General features: G+C 37.1%; 1 protein-coding gene across 1 annotated transcript; it reads left to right on the top strand.

Annotated features, from left to right (window-relative positions):
* Positions 1–10,918: 10,918 nt before the first annotated feature.
* LOC139738116 (5-hydroxytryptamine receptor-like) lies at positions 10,919–21,322 on the top strand. The gene is made up of 3 exons (XM_071648780.1): positions 10,919–11,155; positions 19,259–20,135; positions 21,051–21,322. Exons 1-3 carry the CDS (start codon positions 10,955–10,957, stop codon positions 21,320–21,322), a joined length of 1,350 nt encoding a protein of 449 aa, XP_071504881.1. The 5' UTR covers positions 10,919–10,954.
* Positions 21,323–22,064: the final 742 nt, after the last annotated feature.

Below are 22,064 nucleotides of genomic sequence, written 5' to 3' on the forward strand. Positions count from 1 at the left end.
CTGTTCATCCGCACTCCCAAACCTTTCGAGGGAGATTCTTCAAAGATCAAATTCCACCTAAAAGATTTTCATTGGACGAATACCCGGCGTTTTTGTTTTTGTTTTATATTTACGTCGAGAGCAAAATATATATATATATATATATATATATATATATATATATATATATATATAATACATATATATGTATATATATATGTTTATATAATATGTATATATATATATATATATATATATATATATTGTTTTCCATTCATTCACCGAGCTTCTTCCGGTCCCCGTGTAGTTTGGCAAGGTCTCATTCATACCAATGATAAAACAACTTCGACGCAATTTCGATGATGTCATAATGGCAATGTATCACGTAAATTTAAATAAGACAATTCCACTTCTATTTATGAGCAATATCAATGAAACGGTAATATAATCAACATTGCGTTATTAAACAGAACATCTGCATGATATATGACGTGACGGTTGATCAAACTTCACGTGCTGACTGAGAAAAAAGTCCCCTTTTCCTTAAGAGCGTAACATGAAATTAAAAAGGAGTTTACGTAACGGTTTCAGCTTGCTTTACAGAATAATACAGTCGAGAGCCAATATCTTTGAGTTTGAGTAGTTTTCAATGACATCAAAAGATCAGTTCTGTTTTTCTTTTCTTTTTTCACTTAACATTATGCAGATTATGGATGTACTTCTCACGCTGAATGGGGATTTGTGTAACAATTGCCTTTCGATGTTATTTAGTCTTTTTGTCCACGAGGAGACTGCAAAATACAACAGTGTACAAGCTTAGCTTTTTAGCATGTCTCCTCCATTTCCTGCAACTTTAGTTTTGATTCAATATTCTCTGGCTTTTTTTTCATGCGTAGTATTGTTAATTTCACGTATTTTTCTTTGTTACGATATTGTATTGATGTTGTGTTATTTTTTGCGTATGAAAATGTTGTTGGAAATGAAATAAATGAAATGAAAATGAAATGAAACAATTGTGAATAGCAGAAGATATGGCAGATATTTAGGCTATTGATAATATTGATCATATTGATGATCGTTTTACACGATTACACTGGGGCCATCATCCTCGTCAAGCTTAGCTTATGATGATGGTCCCCTGCATTTCATTTTTATCATTTCCTATTGCTTCCTTTCATATATGATACTCGTTCTTGAAAAAAAAAAGAAAATGTATGTAAGATCCAAACGTTACGAATATTAGCTGTGTAAATGACTATGTAAGTATTTTGTATGATTTGTTGATTTGTATTGATTTTGAAATGCAGAAATAAAAACTGAACTGAACTGAACTGAACTGAACATATTATGTTTTTATCGACAATCTTTTCTTCTTCATTTTTTGAGGGGGTAGGGATAATGCAAAGGAATAGAAAACAGAAATTTATTTTTCGAAGTTGTAGGAAATGATTTATAAAACTGTGCATGAAGGGATTATTTTTGACACCACAGTAAGCGACGAAATTTGGAGTACGGCATACACACGTGTTCATAAAATACCTTATTCATTAATCTAAGACTGTATATCAACGTACCTGAAATTGAGCGGAATATTTCATCGTCTATCGATTTCTTCTCCACAGTACCATTATGTGGTTACAGTGTGCCCGTTACCCATCCAGCCCGTATTGTGATCCATACAGCGGAGGATCATTCCTTAAACCCTTACACATGGTGCTCCTAGCTCTACAGGTGATGCTAGTGACGAGGTTGAGTAGTTGGAAAACATCTTAGGATTTAAGACCTATTACATTGGTAGGTCTCATCATATGGAATTGCAGTATGTTGCCTTAAAAATGCCGCTATGTGCATTAACAATTCTTAAGTCATAGACTAACAAAGCATTACATTACCATGAAGCGTCTTAATTGATGACACGCCATTGTCTCGAGTTGTTTTTGATAAAAATTATCATTTTATTGTGTACATTGTCTTTAAGAGGAAACTGCTTCCTATAAGCGTTCCATGGTAAAATGGGGTAATGTATTTTCAACTTACATAATCATTTCAAGAGAATTTTTGTAACTAGTCTCAGCAAATATAGGTGTAGGTTTTCTTTTGGGACATAAGTTATATACATTTTTATAAATATCTCACATGTTTGATTCTCTCTCTCTCTCTTTTAAAGCTGACTCTACATTATACAACATAAAAGGACAAGTTCACCTTCATAAACATAAGGATTGAAAGAATGTAGCAACATTAGTAGAACACATCAGTGAAAGTTTGAGGAAAATCAGACAATCCGTTCAAAAGTTATGAATTTTTGAAGTTTTTGTGCAGTCACCACTGGATGAGAAGACTACTACGGTGTATGATGTCACATGCGTAGAACAATATAAGGAAAATATAAAGAAAATTTCACAAAATTTCATCTTCTGAAAAAATACACATTCTCTTGACTCGTTACTGACATATGTTTTGGGTAATATTATTCCCCCTACCTTTAGCAAGAGGCAAGTCAAGTGCTCTTTTATTATGCGAAAAAAGTGAAAATATGTTGATTTTTCTTTATATTTTCTTTATACTGTTGTACGCGTATGACATCATAAGCTGTAGTAGTCTCCTCATCCAGCGGTTACGACACCAACAGTTTAAAGATTCATAACTTTTGCATCGAATGTCCGATTTCCCCTAAACTTTCAATAATGTGTTCTACTAATATTGCTGCATTCTCTCAATCCTTATGTTTACGAAGGTGAACTTGTCCTTTAAGCATGTGTATGCGATTTGTTAAAAAAGCACCTGTCTATTGAGAAGCACAAAGCGAGAATGTTATTTTTTCAGGGTCAAAGAGCTTTTTGGTCCTAACAAAGTTACATTGATGGATATCAACAAGTCACGTTCGCACTTCCCAATGTGAAAAGTTGATGTTTCTCAAACACGATACATGAGAATTCAGGTAAAGAACAAAGATCGCTAGGTCTAAAGTGTTTGATGAAAATTTGAAGAAAGTCGTGGAGATCTGATAAAAGCTTCGTACAATATAATTCAGAAGAGTTGGTTAGTTTTTTTTTATTCCTCTTCAGGTTGGAACTAGAGAACAATATGGTTAAATCAGTAAGGATTTAAGGCTGAGATAATGTAAAAGGAATTAAAAAACAAAGGAAGCGAAAAGTAGATGGGCAAAATGCTCTTTCTATGTCAAAAAGTGTAGATTATGAAATTCTTCTTTTATCTGTTGATACTGTTATTCTATTTTGACATCCCTTGCATTGTCCCATAGATTACCTTCTACTTAGAGCGGCACATGGAATATCCACATCAGTACAATTTCACAAGTTTTAAAGGGATTATCCCATCTTTGTCGAACTATAGTTCTCTCATTTTCCTGCATGCATTCGATGACGCGATATTGCGGTTAGGGAAACTTTTCTTTTAATCAATCCTTACCGGGGAACACATAGAGATGTTGCTAATTTCCAACAAGCGCGTAACAGTATGACTGGATATTCCGTAGCCACTTACAGGTTTAATACTCGAAAGCGCGCCCTTTCGATCAAATACTATAGGTTAGGTTTCAGCCTACATTCCATAAAATTAATATGCCTGCTGGCGCGAAGGTATGTTACCAACGTTAAATCATTTCGACGTTCAAGGGTGATAGGTATACTAGCTCTCTGCTGTCATCACCTTAAAGGAGCAATAGATTATCCTAAAGCATTAGGCTGTAGCAATAAACGTGTAAGCACGGTGCATTGCCAAATTTATGGCACTTTTATCTCTTTTCAATTCAGAGTTTTAAACTGGACTTCCAGTGCAAAAATTGGGGTTCAGCATGGAAAATGCTGTTAACCAATAAAGAAACGTTAGTGTTAAAAATGCTACAAGGCGTAATGAAAATCAGACCAATCTATAACGAATTAAAAGATATTGATTATCTATTGTTTATTGAGTAATTGCAGTTATTTTATATCTATCCCATGCCTAAACCTTATACAACGATTCTAAAACACATTTTGAGGGCAAACAAGCCCCCCCCCCCCTGTCCTAATCCAACCCCCTGGCTCATGCACGTGTATCTGCACCTATTGAAATATATTCTCTTCCATGATTATCACGCTTTTGAGCTTTATTTTTTGCTTCAAACCCTCCAAAATCCAATTCATATTGGTCATTATTTGGTAAGCCTGTACTTTATGTATTGTAATACTGTTTCTATCACGAAATCAAAATCTACCCTTAGCTTCATCATAATGTATATGTATTTTCGTTTGTAAAATTTTGTTCATGAAAAAGTTCCAAAAATGATAATCGAAATGAAGTGAAATGAAACGAAACGAAACGAAACGAAATGAAATGAAATGAAATGAAATGAAACGAAATGAAATGAAACGAAATGAAATGAAATGAAACGGAATGGAATGGAATGGAATGAAATGAAATGAAATGAAATGAAATGAATATGGATTTCGAAGATAAGCCAGTTCGGGGTTCGAGCATGAGCAGAAAAAGGTCATCTGTACCAGCAGAGCATGTTAGTTTTTAAATTCACTGAGATAAGCATGTGTAATGTGATTATTATTCAAGTTATCCTTGTAAGTGGTGCTTGCCAGCACATCCACCTGACAGCAATATCGGCATCTGACAATATCAATAGAAAGAGATTGTTGATACATTCAGTGCAAAATGATGAAATGGATGCTTTCCAAAATTCCAATGGAAGGATTATTCTGGTCGACTGGTCTACGCAAGTTCATCCTTTGTTTGAACATGACTGATGAATTCCATTAATTGTTACGTTGGGCAAGCTTATGCCTTCTGTCGCTTGAAACTAGTGGAGTACCTAATCAACTGAGAAAGAAGAAAGGGCATTTGTTCCCATGTACCCATGAGCTAAACCCGAACTGGCTTATTGAGCTAACTAACAAGTGATTGGTCAGTATGCCGTAGGACTCCCTGCTCACTGCAAGATCTGAGCAAACTTATCTAAAACTGTCATGGTATACTGGACTTCACACAACACAAGCTACTAATGCATTGAGCTGACTATTTACTCTCTGATTGCAGTAGCCAAGTAGCCAGCATTAACATGTTTGGTTTATTTGTGTCACTACAAGAGACTTGTGAAATAAATGTTAATGTCAAAATTTCAAACATCGCGTTCATGTTGTGCTGATGTTCAACATATTGTGTCTTGGATGCGATACTTTCGCATAGACTTTTACGACGGAAAACGAATATATACCCATTTTCAGGCCAGTTTATCAAGAGATCTGGGCACTGTTTCATCAAAGTTGTCAGCCCTGACAAGTTGTCAGTTTCTGACAGTTACCATAGTAACAGTCAGCGATCAGAGCTTTTCAGCCAATGAAAACCAAGGATTTTCCAGAAATTGTCGGAGACTTGACAATTTGTCTGGGCCGACAACTTTAATGAAATGGTGCCCTGAACTCTACAAATGAGGTCCCTTGATGTAATAATGCAGACAGCCACACGAAGTGTGGACGTATGCAATGGGTTTTCTTTGGGAGTCTTAATAAATCAAAGTGTACAAGATCATTTTATTCAGCAACTAATATCAAAACGTCTCCTTGTACTTTCTGTTGTATAAACGAGGAAGGATGAAACACGACACCATTTCTTCGTCCCCATTATACGGCAATAATTACTGCTTGCCCCAAGATGCTGAAGTACACGCATTGTAGACAGATTTATCGAAAGGGAACGTGCTTCCCATAAAATGCCTACAAACAAGCAATGAAGCGATCAAGAACACACGCAACGACGTTGTACATTGTTTATTGGAGGCTTCTTATTGTCTATTTTGCTATACCTTATTCATTTCTTCACGAGTGTTGCAAATCGAGCTATATTGTGTGACGTTCTGCAGTCGTTCCGATATTTAGTCAAATTACTTCATAGAGATTCCATGATTTATAATTTTTACGATATGTTTCTTGCAACAATCCTCAACAATGATAAACCGCAGCCGGTGATTTATATATATATATATATATATATATATATATATATATATATATATGCATATATTATATACATATATATATATATATGTATATATATATATATATATATATATATATATATATATATATATATATACATATATACATTTTGAAACAAGGAAGGAAAAACTAACCAGAAACAATCCGGAGGTCTCGGGTTCGAATCCCGATGAAAACCCATTTTCTTTGCTCAAAGTTTTCGCTATATATATATATATATATATATATGTACATATATATATATATATATGATCATCATCATCATCATCATAATCATCATTAATAGTAGGAAAGCAAAAGTCCAGAAATTTATCATGATATCATAACATGCTCAGGTTATAATGTGTTATTGTAATTGCCCAAGTCTCTCAGAATCAAAGTCCCTTGACAAAATATTTTACTCCAGAGTGCCCGAAAATTTGTGCTGTGTATGTTGACATCATGATAAATCCTGGAGTTCTGTTCCCCTCCAGAACTATTGAAGACAATCATTTGACCAACACGTGGGCTACGAATGACTTAAAACATTTTTATATTATATACTCAATACGTGCAGAAAGGTGACATAAATCAATCTTCCCTTCCATGTGATTCAGAGAAAAATCAAAGGAAAGACTAGATGGACCCAGTGGATGAAGAAACTATCTGCTCCCTAGCAACTTTGAAGTGTTTGCGGGCTGGCAGTCCTGTGTCAAGCCCGCTGTCAACTCTTGGTTTGACGTCCGACATGAGAAAGCATATGTGGACATCACGTTCGAAAACTGTGGGATTTTATAGGAAACAATGATTATGATATGTCAAACACCCGCAAACCTCAATGCGCAATTTGTACCTGGTTTTTTTTTTTTTGCCCTCTACTCATTAGTGTTATTGTACGCAAACGAAATAGCAACACTGCTTTCTTGTTCATATAACCAGACACAGCCATGACAGCAGTAACATCTGCAGGCTTTTATTTTCTTAAGCAAGAAAACACAGCATGCGTGTGGTATAACGGCAACATATAGTATAGGGTGTGTGGATTTAGAATATAATATAACATATGAAACACATCATGCGTGTGGTATAACGGCAACACATAGTATAGGGTGTGTGGATTTAGAATATGATATAACATATTTTTAGGATAGCATGCAGTATCCCACTGGTCCAGACGTATAGCTTCTACTTTCTATGGCCTTTATCAAGTTCTCAAGCTTTTGGCCATATAGGCCTTCATCAGGATCTAAACAAAGACACTGAATGACATGCATGGTGCACGTGCCCTTGCAAGCGATATTTTAAGTTATGATACGACTTATAACAATATCTGCTCAGGGCACTGTGAAGATTGTATTCATGGCGTGTACATCAGGAAATGATACAGAACTAACACACATTTGGATAAGATAATAGACAGTAGAAAGGTATGCGTACATGTTGCGATGAGCAGCACGCTGTATGATGGATTGCATGTAACCTATCAAAAATATGCAGATAAGACATAAACATAGAAATTTCTTTTCAATGAATGGGAGAATTGAATAAACGCAGGAGACTGCCATCGTGAGCAGTTATGCTGAAAATAGATGGGGCTTTATAGACCTTGACAAGGGTAAACATCGGTACAGACTGATATTACAACGTCTTAAGTAATGACATTGAAATTATCATCAAAATCAATATTCAATAACATCATTCAATTTATTTAAATAATTCTAAATGTCAACTGTGCATAATTGGGTTATGACATTACATATTTGTGAAACAATATAAGAAAGAGATCAAACACCAATGACTAGTAAAGTTACTGTTTGTATGTCACTGACCCGTCCATCATTAATGAATACCTCAAATCATCTTTGGGGTTAAGCAAACGTGCTTGTGCTACAAATAATTTACGAGATTCACAAGGTCATTATTTTCATATTTAGTTAGGTTGAATTATCAGAGTGAATACGATAATACATGACGATAGTGCTGAAGTGATGATAGCAGTGATTGTACAGGCATAACCCGTTTATTCCGTCCACATCGAAAGTTCGTAAACTCTTATTTCTTGACAGCAACGCCACCGGATCTACTCATCCAAATAATTATGTGAAGGGAATCGGCTACGACCCTGAATAACACTGCGACGTGATTTTTTCATGACGCTTCGGGGGGGGGGGGGGGGGGGGGGAGGAGGATCCATACGTCTTGCACGGCATGTTTCGAGGAACAGACGACGGTTCGAATATTGAGAGCTTCTGGCGTTTCGGTCTTCGGACTGACAAAACGGAATGGACTTTGCCTTCGATTGATCTCCAGATTCCTTGTCTCACCGCCATCTAATTAGGAGGTAACGAACAACGACCATTTATTTCTGAGAGTGAAGGGAACATTTCTCCAGACACAATTAATCAATCCAGACGCAATACGTCTACTAAATCCTGTTATGCCTTGATTACGAGGTGAGACTAAATAAAAAAAAAAAGAAGCCGTAAAGGGAAGTGACGTGAACCTATCAGCTTTGATAGGTGGACAAACACTTGCCATCCTCTAAACAGGCTACTTCCTTGTCCTTGTTTGATGAAGCTGACCACAAAAGCGAGACCGGACATTGTCCATCTAAACTAATAGCTAAACGTAATCCTCCGTGGACGTTGCACAAAGCTATTGAGGTTCCTATAAACGAGGAATTATCTTTGCTCATATGAAGTGCAAAGTGTTGTTTCATTAAGGAGTAAGACAAGGAAGGGCCGGGGTACTGCTCTTGCTTGTTATCGCACTCATCTAGCAATTACATTGTTTCAGTGCATAACCTGTCATTACTGTCGTGATCCTGTGCACATTTCTTTGTATTAAAAGGTTGATGGACTAAATACATTATATTATGTTAGTTATCTAACTTCTCACAACATTCTGAAATCGAAGAATTCCACTGGATGCTTGAAACGTAATGTGGGGGTTGCAAAACATGAAAATGAGAAAACACAAAATTTTCTCGCATTTTTGTGCTTTGACTCCATCGACCCACACACCCTCACACACACACACACACACACACACACACACACACACACACACACACACACACACACACACACACACACACATACACACATAGCAGTGGCGACCGTAGGGATAATTTTGCACGCAATGTGGCGACCGCTGAACCCACATTCTATCAACAACAACAACAACAACAACAAAAACCCCACAGATTTCAGATAAAAGAAATGATCCACGCGTTTAGCACACATAAAACGCACTAAAACTGTCCCATGTTCCCCGGCTTCTCTAAAAGCGATACTTCATAATATCTCACACATTAGGAGGAAGAAAAACTCCGAATATTTACCTCCTCGACAATCCCTTGGGGGAATTTTTGGGAGAAACAAAGTACAATTTTTTTTTTTGTTTCTCTCGGTCAGAACCACTGATCGAGCCTGAAGGCATTGTTATCTTGCCAGAGTGCACTACTAGCGATAAGAAGTTTCATTTTTATTCGAGTAGTCCATCCGTCATTGAGGTCACAAATAAAAGCGTATGAATGACTGTATCAATGCTTGCTGACATTGAATGTCTTTTTTTTTTATATTCAAAGATGGAAAGGAAGCCAGCAAATTACATCATACGCTATAAAAGTTGTACAATGTCTGTCCAGATTACCTCTTCTTTACTGAATTTTCCTGTTCTTTTGCAATTGATACGAAGATGAACCACGCTTTTGTGTGCTTCTATGGCTTCGCAAAGGATACTTCAGTATAACCGTCTAACGCCGCGCATTTACACACATGGCGCAGTCCGTTAAACGTACGGACGAGTGGCACCCCGCCCCGCTGCTTGATTTGCGCATATGAAAGAGCGCTCTGACCGGAGACGGACCGGACATAGTCTGCGTGCATCCTTCATTTTGCTGTAGTGAATATGATTATCTCTGATGGGTCCATGTTTACTCATCTGTTAAATTTGCGTTTTTAAAACCATGTCGCCATAAAATAATCTCGACAGCATGTAAACACTAAGCGCATCGTTGGAACTGTTTTACATAAAATTATTTCTAGCCGATTTTTTCCCCAAGGATTTTTTTTTTCAGGCGCAGTCATGCTCGGTATTTCAAATCGGAATTGTTTTGATCATAAGTGTCTGTAAAAGTCGCGTTATAACTTTTACACGATTGATTACGACATGAAAAAGCCGGAAGTTCGATAAAACTGCGTCTAAACTTATCTTCGACCGACACAGTCGCGTGTTGAATTTTGTGTTCATGTGTCTGTTTATTGCAAATCAATTACTGGCGCTAGAAAGGATCTGATACAAATTTGGAAATTTCTCTGCGAGGTTTCATCACTTTAAGAACTGGGAAAAGATTTTATCTGAGTTAATTTTGCTTCCAACTTTTACATTTTGTAACTGGATATAACTATATTTTTTCTATCTTCAAATCAAAGTAAGATATTTACGTAAATCAAAATCACGTCATAAATCATTATGTAAGGTTTGGGAGGGGAGACCAATTTTCGGTGCTGAGCACCCTCATTTTCCAAGAACGGCATTTTCTGTTTCGAAAAGATATTTGTCGTTTGTATGTGTGTATGTGATGATGACAATGGTGATGATGTTTGTGTGTGTGTGTGATAGTGTGTCAGTGAGTAATAAAACTGGACTTTGCTCGTGACGACTGATATGAAATTAAATCAGCGTTAAAATGCGTTAGATTTAGCTCAGATGTTCGCAGCTCTCGCACTATAGAATTCCAGCATTTCACAAGCATTGTAGTAGAAGACCACTGCGTGATAAGTCTGAACAGGGGTATTCGATTAATAATTTGATCTACCAATGCCAAGGGTCAAGACTGTTGCGTCCTGAATTTCGAAATGGCGGAAGAAGTGTTATTATCAACTGTGACGCCGAATGACACCGATACGTCGAGTGATGATTCCCTTATACATGCCCCGGGCAGCCCGGCTGCCATCGCCGAAGCCGTGACGCTGATCGTCATTATGGTGGCCGCGTTCTTTACCAATATCCTGGCGATGACGCAGATACTCACGTCGCCGAAGTTACGGCGGAATTACCACAACCTCCTAATCGTCAACCTCAACGTCATCGATCTCGGCATCACTCTCTTTAGCATGACGTTTTCCGTAGCTGCCATCTTCGACAACGGTTATTTGCTCACTAACAACGCTACTGTATGTACGGTAAGTTGATGTGCCACGTCTTGTTTGAAAACCCTGATTGTAGACAGTTCGACTTCACTCTCAATTCAAATTGACTATATAAAATATCAATGGGGTAGGATCAAATTAACAAAATATTACAAAATATTCACTAAAATCTTATGGAATGTTGAAGATGACATCAATTTCTAGAAACCGTGATATTTGTCGCTATCATGCTATCATGAAATATGATCTGACACTCCGACGATCGTGTAAAGATGGCGATCGCTACTAGTAGCACTATTTTCTACAAGCATGAAACTTCAAACCTTCATAATTGTGCTATTTTACGTCTGGCTGTAATAAACCTGTTCCCATTCAGTGCGTTACAGTTTACTCTACCTGATACAGATCTGTCTAGTTGAACAATACATGTAATTGCAGTGCACATTGAGTAACTGGCAGTTCAATCACTCGGTTTAATTAAGAAAACTTCCTAGAGCAGACCACATGCCAATAATTTGACGACCCTCACTTAAACTAATTCTATATTGACATAATGTGTAAAGATTCTTATCCTTCCAATCGGGTCCTCCAAATTGAGAGCCCGATCGCTCACGTCAGCATTTTCACAGCGTGATGTACGTCCTGAGCACAAAGTGGAGGCGACGGCACAATAATTATTGTGAGTTAAATCATATTGTGGAAAATCAAGAGACTCGCGTGAGAGAAATAAATAAAACAGCGTAAGAGAAAGAGATTGAGGGCTAAGTGATTGAAAGAGAAAGATAATGAATGAAACGGTATGAGAGAGAAAGAGAGAGAGAGAGAGAGAGAGAGAGAGGGAAGGAGAGAGAGGAGTAAGAGCATAAGGAGAGAACAAAAGAGTATAGGAGAGTATATAGGCTATATGGGAAACAGAAGGAATATGACAATGAATTTAAAGCTGAAAGAGATAGATAAAGAGAGAGAAAGCTAGGGATATCATCTCTCTCTCTCTCTCTCTCTCTCTCTCTCTATGTATATATATATATATATATATATATATACATAATATATATTTATATATATATATAAATACACACATACATGTATATATATATATATATATACATAATATATATTTATATATATATATATCAATACACATATATATATACATATATATATATATAGATATATATGTATATGTATATGTAAGGGAGAATTAGGAGGAAAAGATCGTATACCGTATTTCTTATGACGATTTGGAGCACGGGTTAGCTCTGTTCACTCAATCCTCAATCGGCAGAGGCGTGAGATGAACCTCAGAATGAAAAAAAAAAAAAAACACAACAACTATCGGTACCGTAAAGCAAGAAATGTTTGAGGCATATATTTTTTTGTTCAGCCTACAAAAAAAAGAGTGTGACCTCGTTACATAAAGTCAGTTCATTTCGTATTTGTTGCATGCCTCTATTCACATACCAGCGGCCATTTCGTACTGTTACTGTCGCCTTTCTACCGTGTTCTACGTTTGTCCTCCTGATCGCATCCAAGGGTATTGCTTTGATTATTTCAAAACTGTTCACACACACACACACACACACAAAAATACGCGGACAAAAAAGTATGGCTTAGCCCATTTGATGTTCAGCATCACTAGCTTAAAAAAAAAAAACCAAAAAAAAAAACTTGTTAACTGATAGCGGTGATGGCGCCAGTATGCACATGAATTATTTGTTGCATGAAGAACAATAAAGCGGTGAAATTATTACAATTACATTACTTGGCATGATTGAACTGAAGCAGTAGTGCATTAAGGTAAATTTTGCACGCTATAGATAACAAAAACGAGCAATAGACTCGAGGACGAGTTTGACAGAAGAAAAAGGAAGAAAGAAAAAAAAAAGGCTGACTTCACTGTCATGACAACAAATAGGATATCACAAAGTTGTAAAGATGACTCAATGGCAACTTCTGGTTGTGAAAGGTTTCCTCGTTTTTTCATAGTCGCATATCTAAGGTTTACTACCACGTATCAGAAATTACTTATGTTATATTTTAGGTAGCCGATATGCAGTCCATGCTAACCTTGAATTCAGTGGCAATAAGGAAAACAGGAAAGGCTACTTATAACCGATTTCTATTGCTATATTATCGTCTTTGACTGGGAAACCTTTCATTCAACCTGCGACAAGCGAGTGTTTGTATGAGTTTGGCCTCACGGGTCAAGCAACGCCTTTTAAGCAAGAAATAGTCTACTCTGTTCGAGATTTCCTATAGTATTTGCAAGGCTACCTAAAATATAACATAAGTAATTTCTGATACGTGGTAGTAAACCTTAGATATGCGACTATGAAACAACGAGGAAACCTTTCACAACCAGAAACTGTGATTAGAACAAACACTCACCTTTTGTTGAACACATGACCGAATTCTTATACGTGAATGAGAATCACATATACAGTACAGACAAGGAAAGTTGCCATTGAGTCATCTTTACAACTTTGTGATATCCTATTTGTTGTCATGACAGTGAAGTCAGCCTTTTTTTCTTTCTTCCTTTTTCTTCTGTCAAACTCGTCCTCGAGTCTATTGCTCGTTTTTGTTATCTATAGCGTGCAAAATTTACCTTAATGCACTACTGCTTCAGTTCAATCATGCCAAGTAATGTAATTGTAATAATTTCACCGCTTTATTGTTCTTCATGCAACAAATAATTCATGTGCATACTGGCGCCATCACCGCTTTCAGTTAACAAGTTTGTTGTTGTTGTTGTTGTTTTTTTTTAAGCTAGTGATGCTGAACATCAAATGGGCTAAGCCATACTTCTTTGTCCGCGTATTTTTTTTTTTTTGTGTGTGTGTGTGAACAGTTTTGAAATAATCAAAGCAATACCCTTGGATGCGATCAGGAGGACAAAACGTAGAACATGGTAGAAAGGCGACAGTAACAGTACGAAATGGCCGCTGGTATGTGAATAGAGGCATGCAACAAATACGAAATGAACTGACTTTATGTAACGAGGTCACACTCTTTGTTTTATAGGTAAGAAATATCGGGATTACAAATACCTGGCATGATAAAATACGATATCTACAGCAGAACAATCGTCCCGTATTTTCTTTCACAGCTTTAATCAAACTAATGTATCGAATACTGTAATCGGACAAGTATCTATAGTTTCTCATGTACACACACAGACACACACACAAATATACGTATATATATATATATATATATATATATATATATATGCGTGCGTGTGTGCGTGTTCGTGTGTGTGTATGTATGATCGCATATAATGTTTGGTCTTGGTCAATGTTGGTAATAAGAATAATATTCCTTTTCTTTTTCCAACGGTGTATTTCCAATCATATTCCAGAGTAAGCCGCAAAATGTGCACAAATTGCCATGTACATAGACATGAAATGCGTATCTCGAACGCTTCTTATCTCTAAACAATGCGATCAACCGTAGTTATTTGACCTGAAGATATAAGCTGGTGGATTATATTTGAAAGGCATATTTTACCATTTGCAGATGAAACAAAAACCCAGCATTGATGCTTAAAATAGTTCTAAAATGTAAGTTAGGGGTAGAAACAACCACTGTGAAAATTTGAATCAGTACAATGGATGCTGAGTACTGTTAGATATAGAAAATGTGAACAATAGCTATAATAAAAATGGTTCCAGACTAAACCGTATACTGCTACGGTTCATTGAGAAAAATACCGACATCTCCTTATATCCTAGGCTTTATTGCAAAACTTTTATATGGGAGGGTGTTTTGTGGTACAACAGACCCACACATATGCATGAAAGGCGATATCTTGAATATTTTTCAAATGACTGCTCCCAAAGGTAAACTGGACCTTCAGGTGTAAACCAATCGTTGCCATGGTAGGTTTAGGACTTAATAATTACATGCGTGTGATATACGTCGCCTTTGCCTATAGTCCCAAAGGAGCATCTCAATCACGTTCAGTTCATGATTGGTCATTTGATGGTCTCGTGATGGAGTAATAAGACAATAGTAATAACAATAATACTAATACTATAATAATGATAATAATGATAATAATAATAATAATGATAATAATAACAATCTTCATCATCATCATCATAACAATAATAGTAATAACAACTATATAATAATAGTGGTAATAATGAGAATACTAATTATAATGATAACAATACTAAATAGATGAAACATCAGATGCGAGTTTCTTCACTTTGTCTTTGCGTGTTTCGGATTAACGACCCTTCGGAATAACGAACTTTCTGAATAGCGAACCTTTGGAATAACGAACAGCACCCGTTATGTTAAGTAATAGTAGTCCAAGATGGAGAAAATATCAAGTAGCGGGATAAAGGTTAAGGTGTGAATTTTCGTCAATTTGAAATTGAATTTGAATTGAAGAATATTCACACCTCAACTTTCATCCTCCGCTTAATATTCTCTTGCTTTTAAAAATGACATCGCAAATAGACAATTAATGAACACACACACACACACACACACACACACACACACACAAATGCATATAATCAATACAACAGCTTGGTGTCTCCCCCTCTGCCCCTTTATATATATATATATATATATATATATATATATATATATATATATATATGTATATATCCCTCTCACTCTCTTTCTCATTTTCTATGTTTCTCTGAACCTTTTAGTACAAATTGTCGCTTTTATGTGGAACAGAGACGTGAATAAGTCACCTCGACCACTACCCTAATGGATCATCGATTTGGCATAAATGCAAGTGAAGCGAGTGCACGTCGATTAACATTGATAACTGTGAGCAAACACAAATGCTTTCAACATGAAAGGGTTGGGGGAAAAATAATGTTTTGTGTGTGAGCTCATACCTCTATACCACGCAACCATTGCCAAGCAGCATATGCACATTCAAATAACAGTGTACAGTGAGCCTTTTCGGTGTTGCAAATAACAGTGTTGTTGGTTTAAATGGCGAACGTAAGCAGCCTAGATATTATTTCGTGCATTCACTTTGCCTTGACTCGGAAGGAACTGTATAGGACCAAAATTTGAATTCTTTGAAAGACAGGATTTTTTTTTCTTTCTCTCTTTCACTTCTAAGCATGTCATTAATGTGGATAACAGGAACATTGTGTTTCATGGTTTTCTAAAGGCAATTTACAGTCCTGAAACGCAACATTTTATTCCCTTGAGTTGTTGTTGCTTGTTGTTTAAAGCAACAATAACAGTGTGTATGTGATTGTCGATTGATTGACGTTTGTTGTTTTAAGGGGAAAAAAATAATGGAACCATACAGTAATTAATGATTGTCCCTGCCAGTACTGCAAATCGTAAGGTATCACCAACAAATCAAACATTGTCATTTAATCGTACACCAGGAGAGTGGCGCCAGTATTCTAATAGAGCTGTTTTAATCAATTTGCGATCGTGAAACAATATTTGGCACAGGGATTTCTTTTCTTATTTCAATTGCTGTTCAGACTACACTTCATGTAAGCATTACCTTTTTCTCTCACAGAATACCTGTCTTTCTTTATCTCATATCAATCTAGAAATCTAATATAATGCTATCATTACACAACTCTTTACGGGCACCAACATACGAGCAATATGACCGTAATTTTAGCATGGTGACTTTGAACATTAGGTTTTTGACTGTTTACCGAGAGTAAACTCAGCCAGACCACCTTGCTAATGATACTCGTAAAACCTGCGATAAAGATGACAAAAATGAGAAAAGAAGTGTAAGGCGCCATCACGTACGTGTCTTATACAATAAGACATAGCGCTCGGCTGTGGCGCTCAAATTTCTTAGAACCTCAAAAAATTAAGAAAGAGAGAGAGAGAGGGAGGGAGCAATGAAAGAGGGTGAGAGAAAGTGCAGATAGAGACTCGTTAAAATCAGGAGCACCGATACAGCTTCGCAAGTTATTGCACGTGATATTGCATTCCCTTTGTAACTCCTACGCGTATCTTCTTGGTCAAACAATGTCATTCAGTTGAGTATATCCGGTGCTTATTACTCTATAATCTTTCATTTCATCCGCCAATTCAGCAGGATCTAACTATAATACCTTCTGATACAGACTAAGCTGTCACGCGCTACCGAGCTTAAAATAGACTTGTAGTTTTCCTTTCGTTCATTCATTTCATATATTTCATTCTCATTTTTCCTTCAACAAAACATAACACAACGTAAATCAAAAATTCAATCATATAAGCATATATACATTGCAAATTAAAGTATAACAATCAATGATAATCAACAAACTAATATATGCACATATATTGGAATTACATCGTTATGTTTGAAGGGTAAAAATGAGAACAGAGAAGTCCACTAAAAAAGCATTGCTTGTAGATTGCGAACCACTCTAAAATATCTTGAAAAATACTTATTATAATATTACAAGTACATAATACATTATACAAAAAATAAGACAAAATGAAACAAACAACAAAGACACAACATGACATGACTAAGCTGAGGGGGATTCCTCAGGGCCCTCTCTGAACAAGCCAAGTAGGAATGCATTGGTCCTATCCCATAATCAAAACTTCCCTAAAGCCAGAACGTGTCATAATAATCAATGTACTGCTTTACACATTTATGAATATGTGTATGGAAAAGTGTTTGTACCTTTTACAACGACATTGAACTGTCTGTGTATGTTCTAGAGGGAATGTGAAAATAAACCTGACAAACAAGAATAAAGAAACTAGAAGCCTTTCTCATTTTTATGGCTTTTATTATTACATCATTCATATTACTTCATTTTTATTCAGTTGAATTTTAGGCAATGACAAGAAAAAGATAGCTTACACACTCATTCCTACAATGTAAATAAAATATTGTCAGTTCACGCAGATGTATGTATGGTTGTATGTATGTGTGTTTATAAGATATATACGATACATAATGCATGAGTGTGTACAAATTGGTATATGTGATCCTGCACCACAAAACCAACAAAAAGTCGCTAGATATGGGTTTTTAGTTAAAGGCAGATCCTGAGAGAGCAGATTCTAAGCTTTAAAATAATGTATAACTCAATCCATATGGACTCTTCTAACCTATCTAAATATTGGAGAGAAAGCACACACTCTGGAAAAGTGTGAAATGAGAAAAGAGGTTCTCGAAGTACAGGGTCTATTCAAGCGCTTAATCTTTACCAAGCAGTGCTAGCTGTGTGATAAAAGAGACAAAACACAGGATGTAAACCACTGGAGCAACAACAATGAAGAAATTATCAGATCAAGCTGACATTAGATATGCTCTATTAACACATTTTGTCCATGATCAATGCCAACATTCAAAGCAGTAGCATTATCCTTTCAAAAGTTATTAGACTTGAAAGTGAAGTGTGTGCAAAGGATTTCAAGAAATGAAAAGTGGCCTCTGCGACATACCTGATCATTCTACTCTCCCCTCAAAACGGGTTGTATGAAAACTGCTGAAAACACACTTTCCCATTCGTGTTATGATCCCAAACTAATGAATAAATGAGAAGAAGGAGAACTCTTTCAGAAAATATGAAAAAGCTCAATAATAACTCAGTTAACCCATTTCACCTTTTTGAGTCCTCACGTAAATCAAGGGGTGCGACTTTTTTGTTCGTTTTGTGATGCACGGTCACATACATAAATATATATATATATATATATATATATATATATATACACACACACACATATGTATATATATAAATATATATATATATACACATAGGAAGAGAGAGGGAGAGAGAGAGAGAGAGAGAGAGTGTGTGTGTGTGTGTGTGTGTATGTGTGTGTGTGGGAGTCTTTACAGGTGGTCATAGTGGAAACCTGAGATACCTGCTGTGCTTGTTCATTCCTTATCTGTTTTTGTTAAAAAGTTTACTATAGCGGAGTACAAATGGCTTGAGTTCAAGGTTTTGGGAACATAACATCGCTGCTTGTTATACATCTACGATTACATGGTGATAACATGTTTAAAGATAATATTGTCTTTGAAGATTTCGTATTGCACCGCCATATTGGTCTAGATGGCATTTTTGTTCTTGTTCTTGTTCTTCTTCTTTTTTGAAGTGGTAAGAGCTTTGCTGATACGACGTTTGTAATGCCAACCCTCTCCATTCTATGATTGTCCCTCTCCAGATCAATGGGTTCTTCGCGATAACTTGCAGTGTCGGTAATTTCACCAACGTCATGTGTGTTGCTATTGATCGATATCTTTCTATCGTCTGGTCCATTCAATTCCCGCCAACACGACGACGAATGGTTATCATGGTTGCCTTCATCTGGACAGTGAGCATCACAATCACCCTTCCACCAACATTCCAATTCCTTTCGGAGTTTGAGTACACCCCTCATACCCATCACTGCTCGCCCAAGTGGGACGTGTGCAGCTACTACGCAATCTGGTTCACCGTCATCTTCGGTATCACCATTCCCGTGATGATTATCTGCTACGTGTGCGTCATCTACTACATCCGGAAGACCGAGAAACAGCTCTTGCAATATGATAGCGTGAAAACCGCGCATAAGGTAAGCAGGACGCTGACTGGATCCTCCAGCGTTAGCAGCCAAAACAGCGCGCCAGAGAGACAGGCAAGAGCGGGAGGAGCTTGGTCCTTCTCCCCACACGTAGAGTCCCCCAGGAGCAAATCCAAAAGTAGCAGCAGGTACGTTCAACGCCGAGGTGAACGTCAAGCAGTGCAGATGCAGGAGGGATTGAGAAGCAGCGATGTTATCTTGAACGATATCCGGGTAATTATCCCCGACTCCAGAGACTCTTCTTCGTCCGGAGGAACCCACCCGCAGCAGCCCTTCTCTGTGTCGCGACTGGTATCTCAGAGGCATGATCACGTGATCTGCTCTGACGACCAGAGGCAGTCATCACAAGGAGAACTCGCTAGTGGTGAGGGAGCGCAGAGAGAACAGACTGCTGAAGGAAGGCGGTCACAAAGCGCGCGGAAAAAGATGTTCGCGCACCAGCGAAGGTTCAGCAGGGAAAAGAAAGTAGCCATGACAGGTAAAGGTTATTTCATTTTATATTGCAGTTTTGTAGAATGTGCATAGTACACACATAGACATGCACGTGTAAGTCTGCATCTATGTGGAGCAAGGCGACTAGAAAGTCAATGACCTATACTTATAATAATTTAGGACTGTGTTTTGAATTGAAGGAACAGATCATTCTATGTGGCTGAATTTATGAACTTCTCGATCTTACGACTTGAAAGTGGATGGTGGTAATAAAACAGAAACGTAGAATTAATACAAACAATCAAATCGACGCGTTCTGGATGACAAGGTTCAAAAATTCTCATGCAGTAACGAGCACTTAATATCGTTACCAACCTATTTCATGTGTGATCGTGCTTAACATACAAATTCGGCGTTCCCTCGGCATTCTCCCACTACAGTGCACTCCCGTTATAACGAACACGGTTAAAACGAAATTCCGGTTACAACGAAGTAAAAATTCAAGCCACAACATTATCCACGCTATGTGTTACCATTATTTTTTCGGTTATATCGGAAGTCCACTGTATTAGCATGGTATGGCAATGACTACACTAATCACACTGTGCACTGGAATACGAATTTATGATTTGTACCCTTGATGGTTGATTAACAATGCTTAACAAACTTGTATGAGTTTGCTCAAAATGAAATCAAACCATGGAATTTGATACATTCAGCAGTTCTATTACCGCGTTCTATCAGTATGTAGTTGGAAGAGGATCTAGAAATTCCAAGGCAAGAAAGCACCTGGGCAAAAATCATAATTCATCTAGCTGTCTAGACATGTTTGAATGAGGAATATGATGAAATTGGTCATATATTTTATGCTTAATCTTGTTTTGTTTAGATTGATGATAGTAGGGGTTAATCAAACTGACTCCAGACTGCACTTTCGTTCTTTCTCTGCCTTCCTACATAGGTGCTATGCTGGTCCTCACCACCATTCTCTGCTGGGCTCCCTACAACATCATTCACTTTTGCTACTTCCCCATTAAGGTGAACCATTCCGTTGCCGCCGCCACCATGTGGATCGCCTACTTCAACGCCCTGCTAGACCCACTGATCTACGTCTTCATGAACAGAAAGGAGAGCACGGTGAAGCACCTCGTCGGCATCCTGTCCACCTGCCGAGCAATCCCGGATAGGATACGGAAGAGCGTCCGGAGGGCGAGGCATGGTTCTGATTGGTGATGAAGAGGTTAACTTGGAGCACTGTCAGAAAACGTGTTGAAGTGAAATTCACTGTATTTGTACATTCACTGTTGCAACTGAGCACATGCAATTAAAGGTGAAAACCCGTGGGTGAAAACCTTGGATTCGTGACCACTGCTTTATTTTGGGGAAATTGCCTTTAACCGAAGCATCATTTTCATCACTTGAGTTTTGGTTTTTATATTGAGTACCATTAGGAATTAAGAGTGACTGTTTAAATTGTGTTTAATTGGTGATTTCAGATACTTGAGTAACCTGTAAGCTTCATATTTGCACGTCTGTGTATATGAGTGACAGCATGTGTATGTGAGTTTGACTGAAAATGTGTATGTTAATATTTGTTATGATACTTCTCGTTTTTCAGAAGTGATGTGCAAGTTGAGTCAGTGAGTGTGTTTCTTCGTTGTTTAACAACTAGTCTATTTTCTCATCATATAAATTGTCTTATTTGATAGTCAAATGATTTGTCAGAAAAATCTGAAATTGTAGACAACCTGTGAGGGAGTTATATAGAAATATGTTTGTATCTAAATTCATAATATATGTTTCTCCCCCCCCCCCTTTCTGGTTCTATACTTGCTCTTCTGACTTTAGTGTACGTGAGTAATTACTTATTGTGAATGTCAGGTTTGATCGATACTGTCGCGATAGCTCTGCTTGTTTACAAACAATGCAAAACCCGTGCCATCCTGCTACAGTCGTTGACGTAATAGTATCTATG

This window comes from Diadema antillarum, unplaced genomic scaffold (genome assembly GCF_040938485.1).
Source record: "Diadema antillarum isolate AM-2024a unplaced genomic scaffold, OU_Dant_1.0 seq00000722_RagTag, whole genome shotgun sequence".
In the NCBI taxonomy this organism is placed as follows: Eukaryota; Metazoa; Echinodermata; class Echinoidea; order Diadematoida; family Diadematidae; genus Diadema; species Diadema antillarum.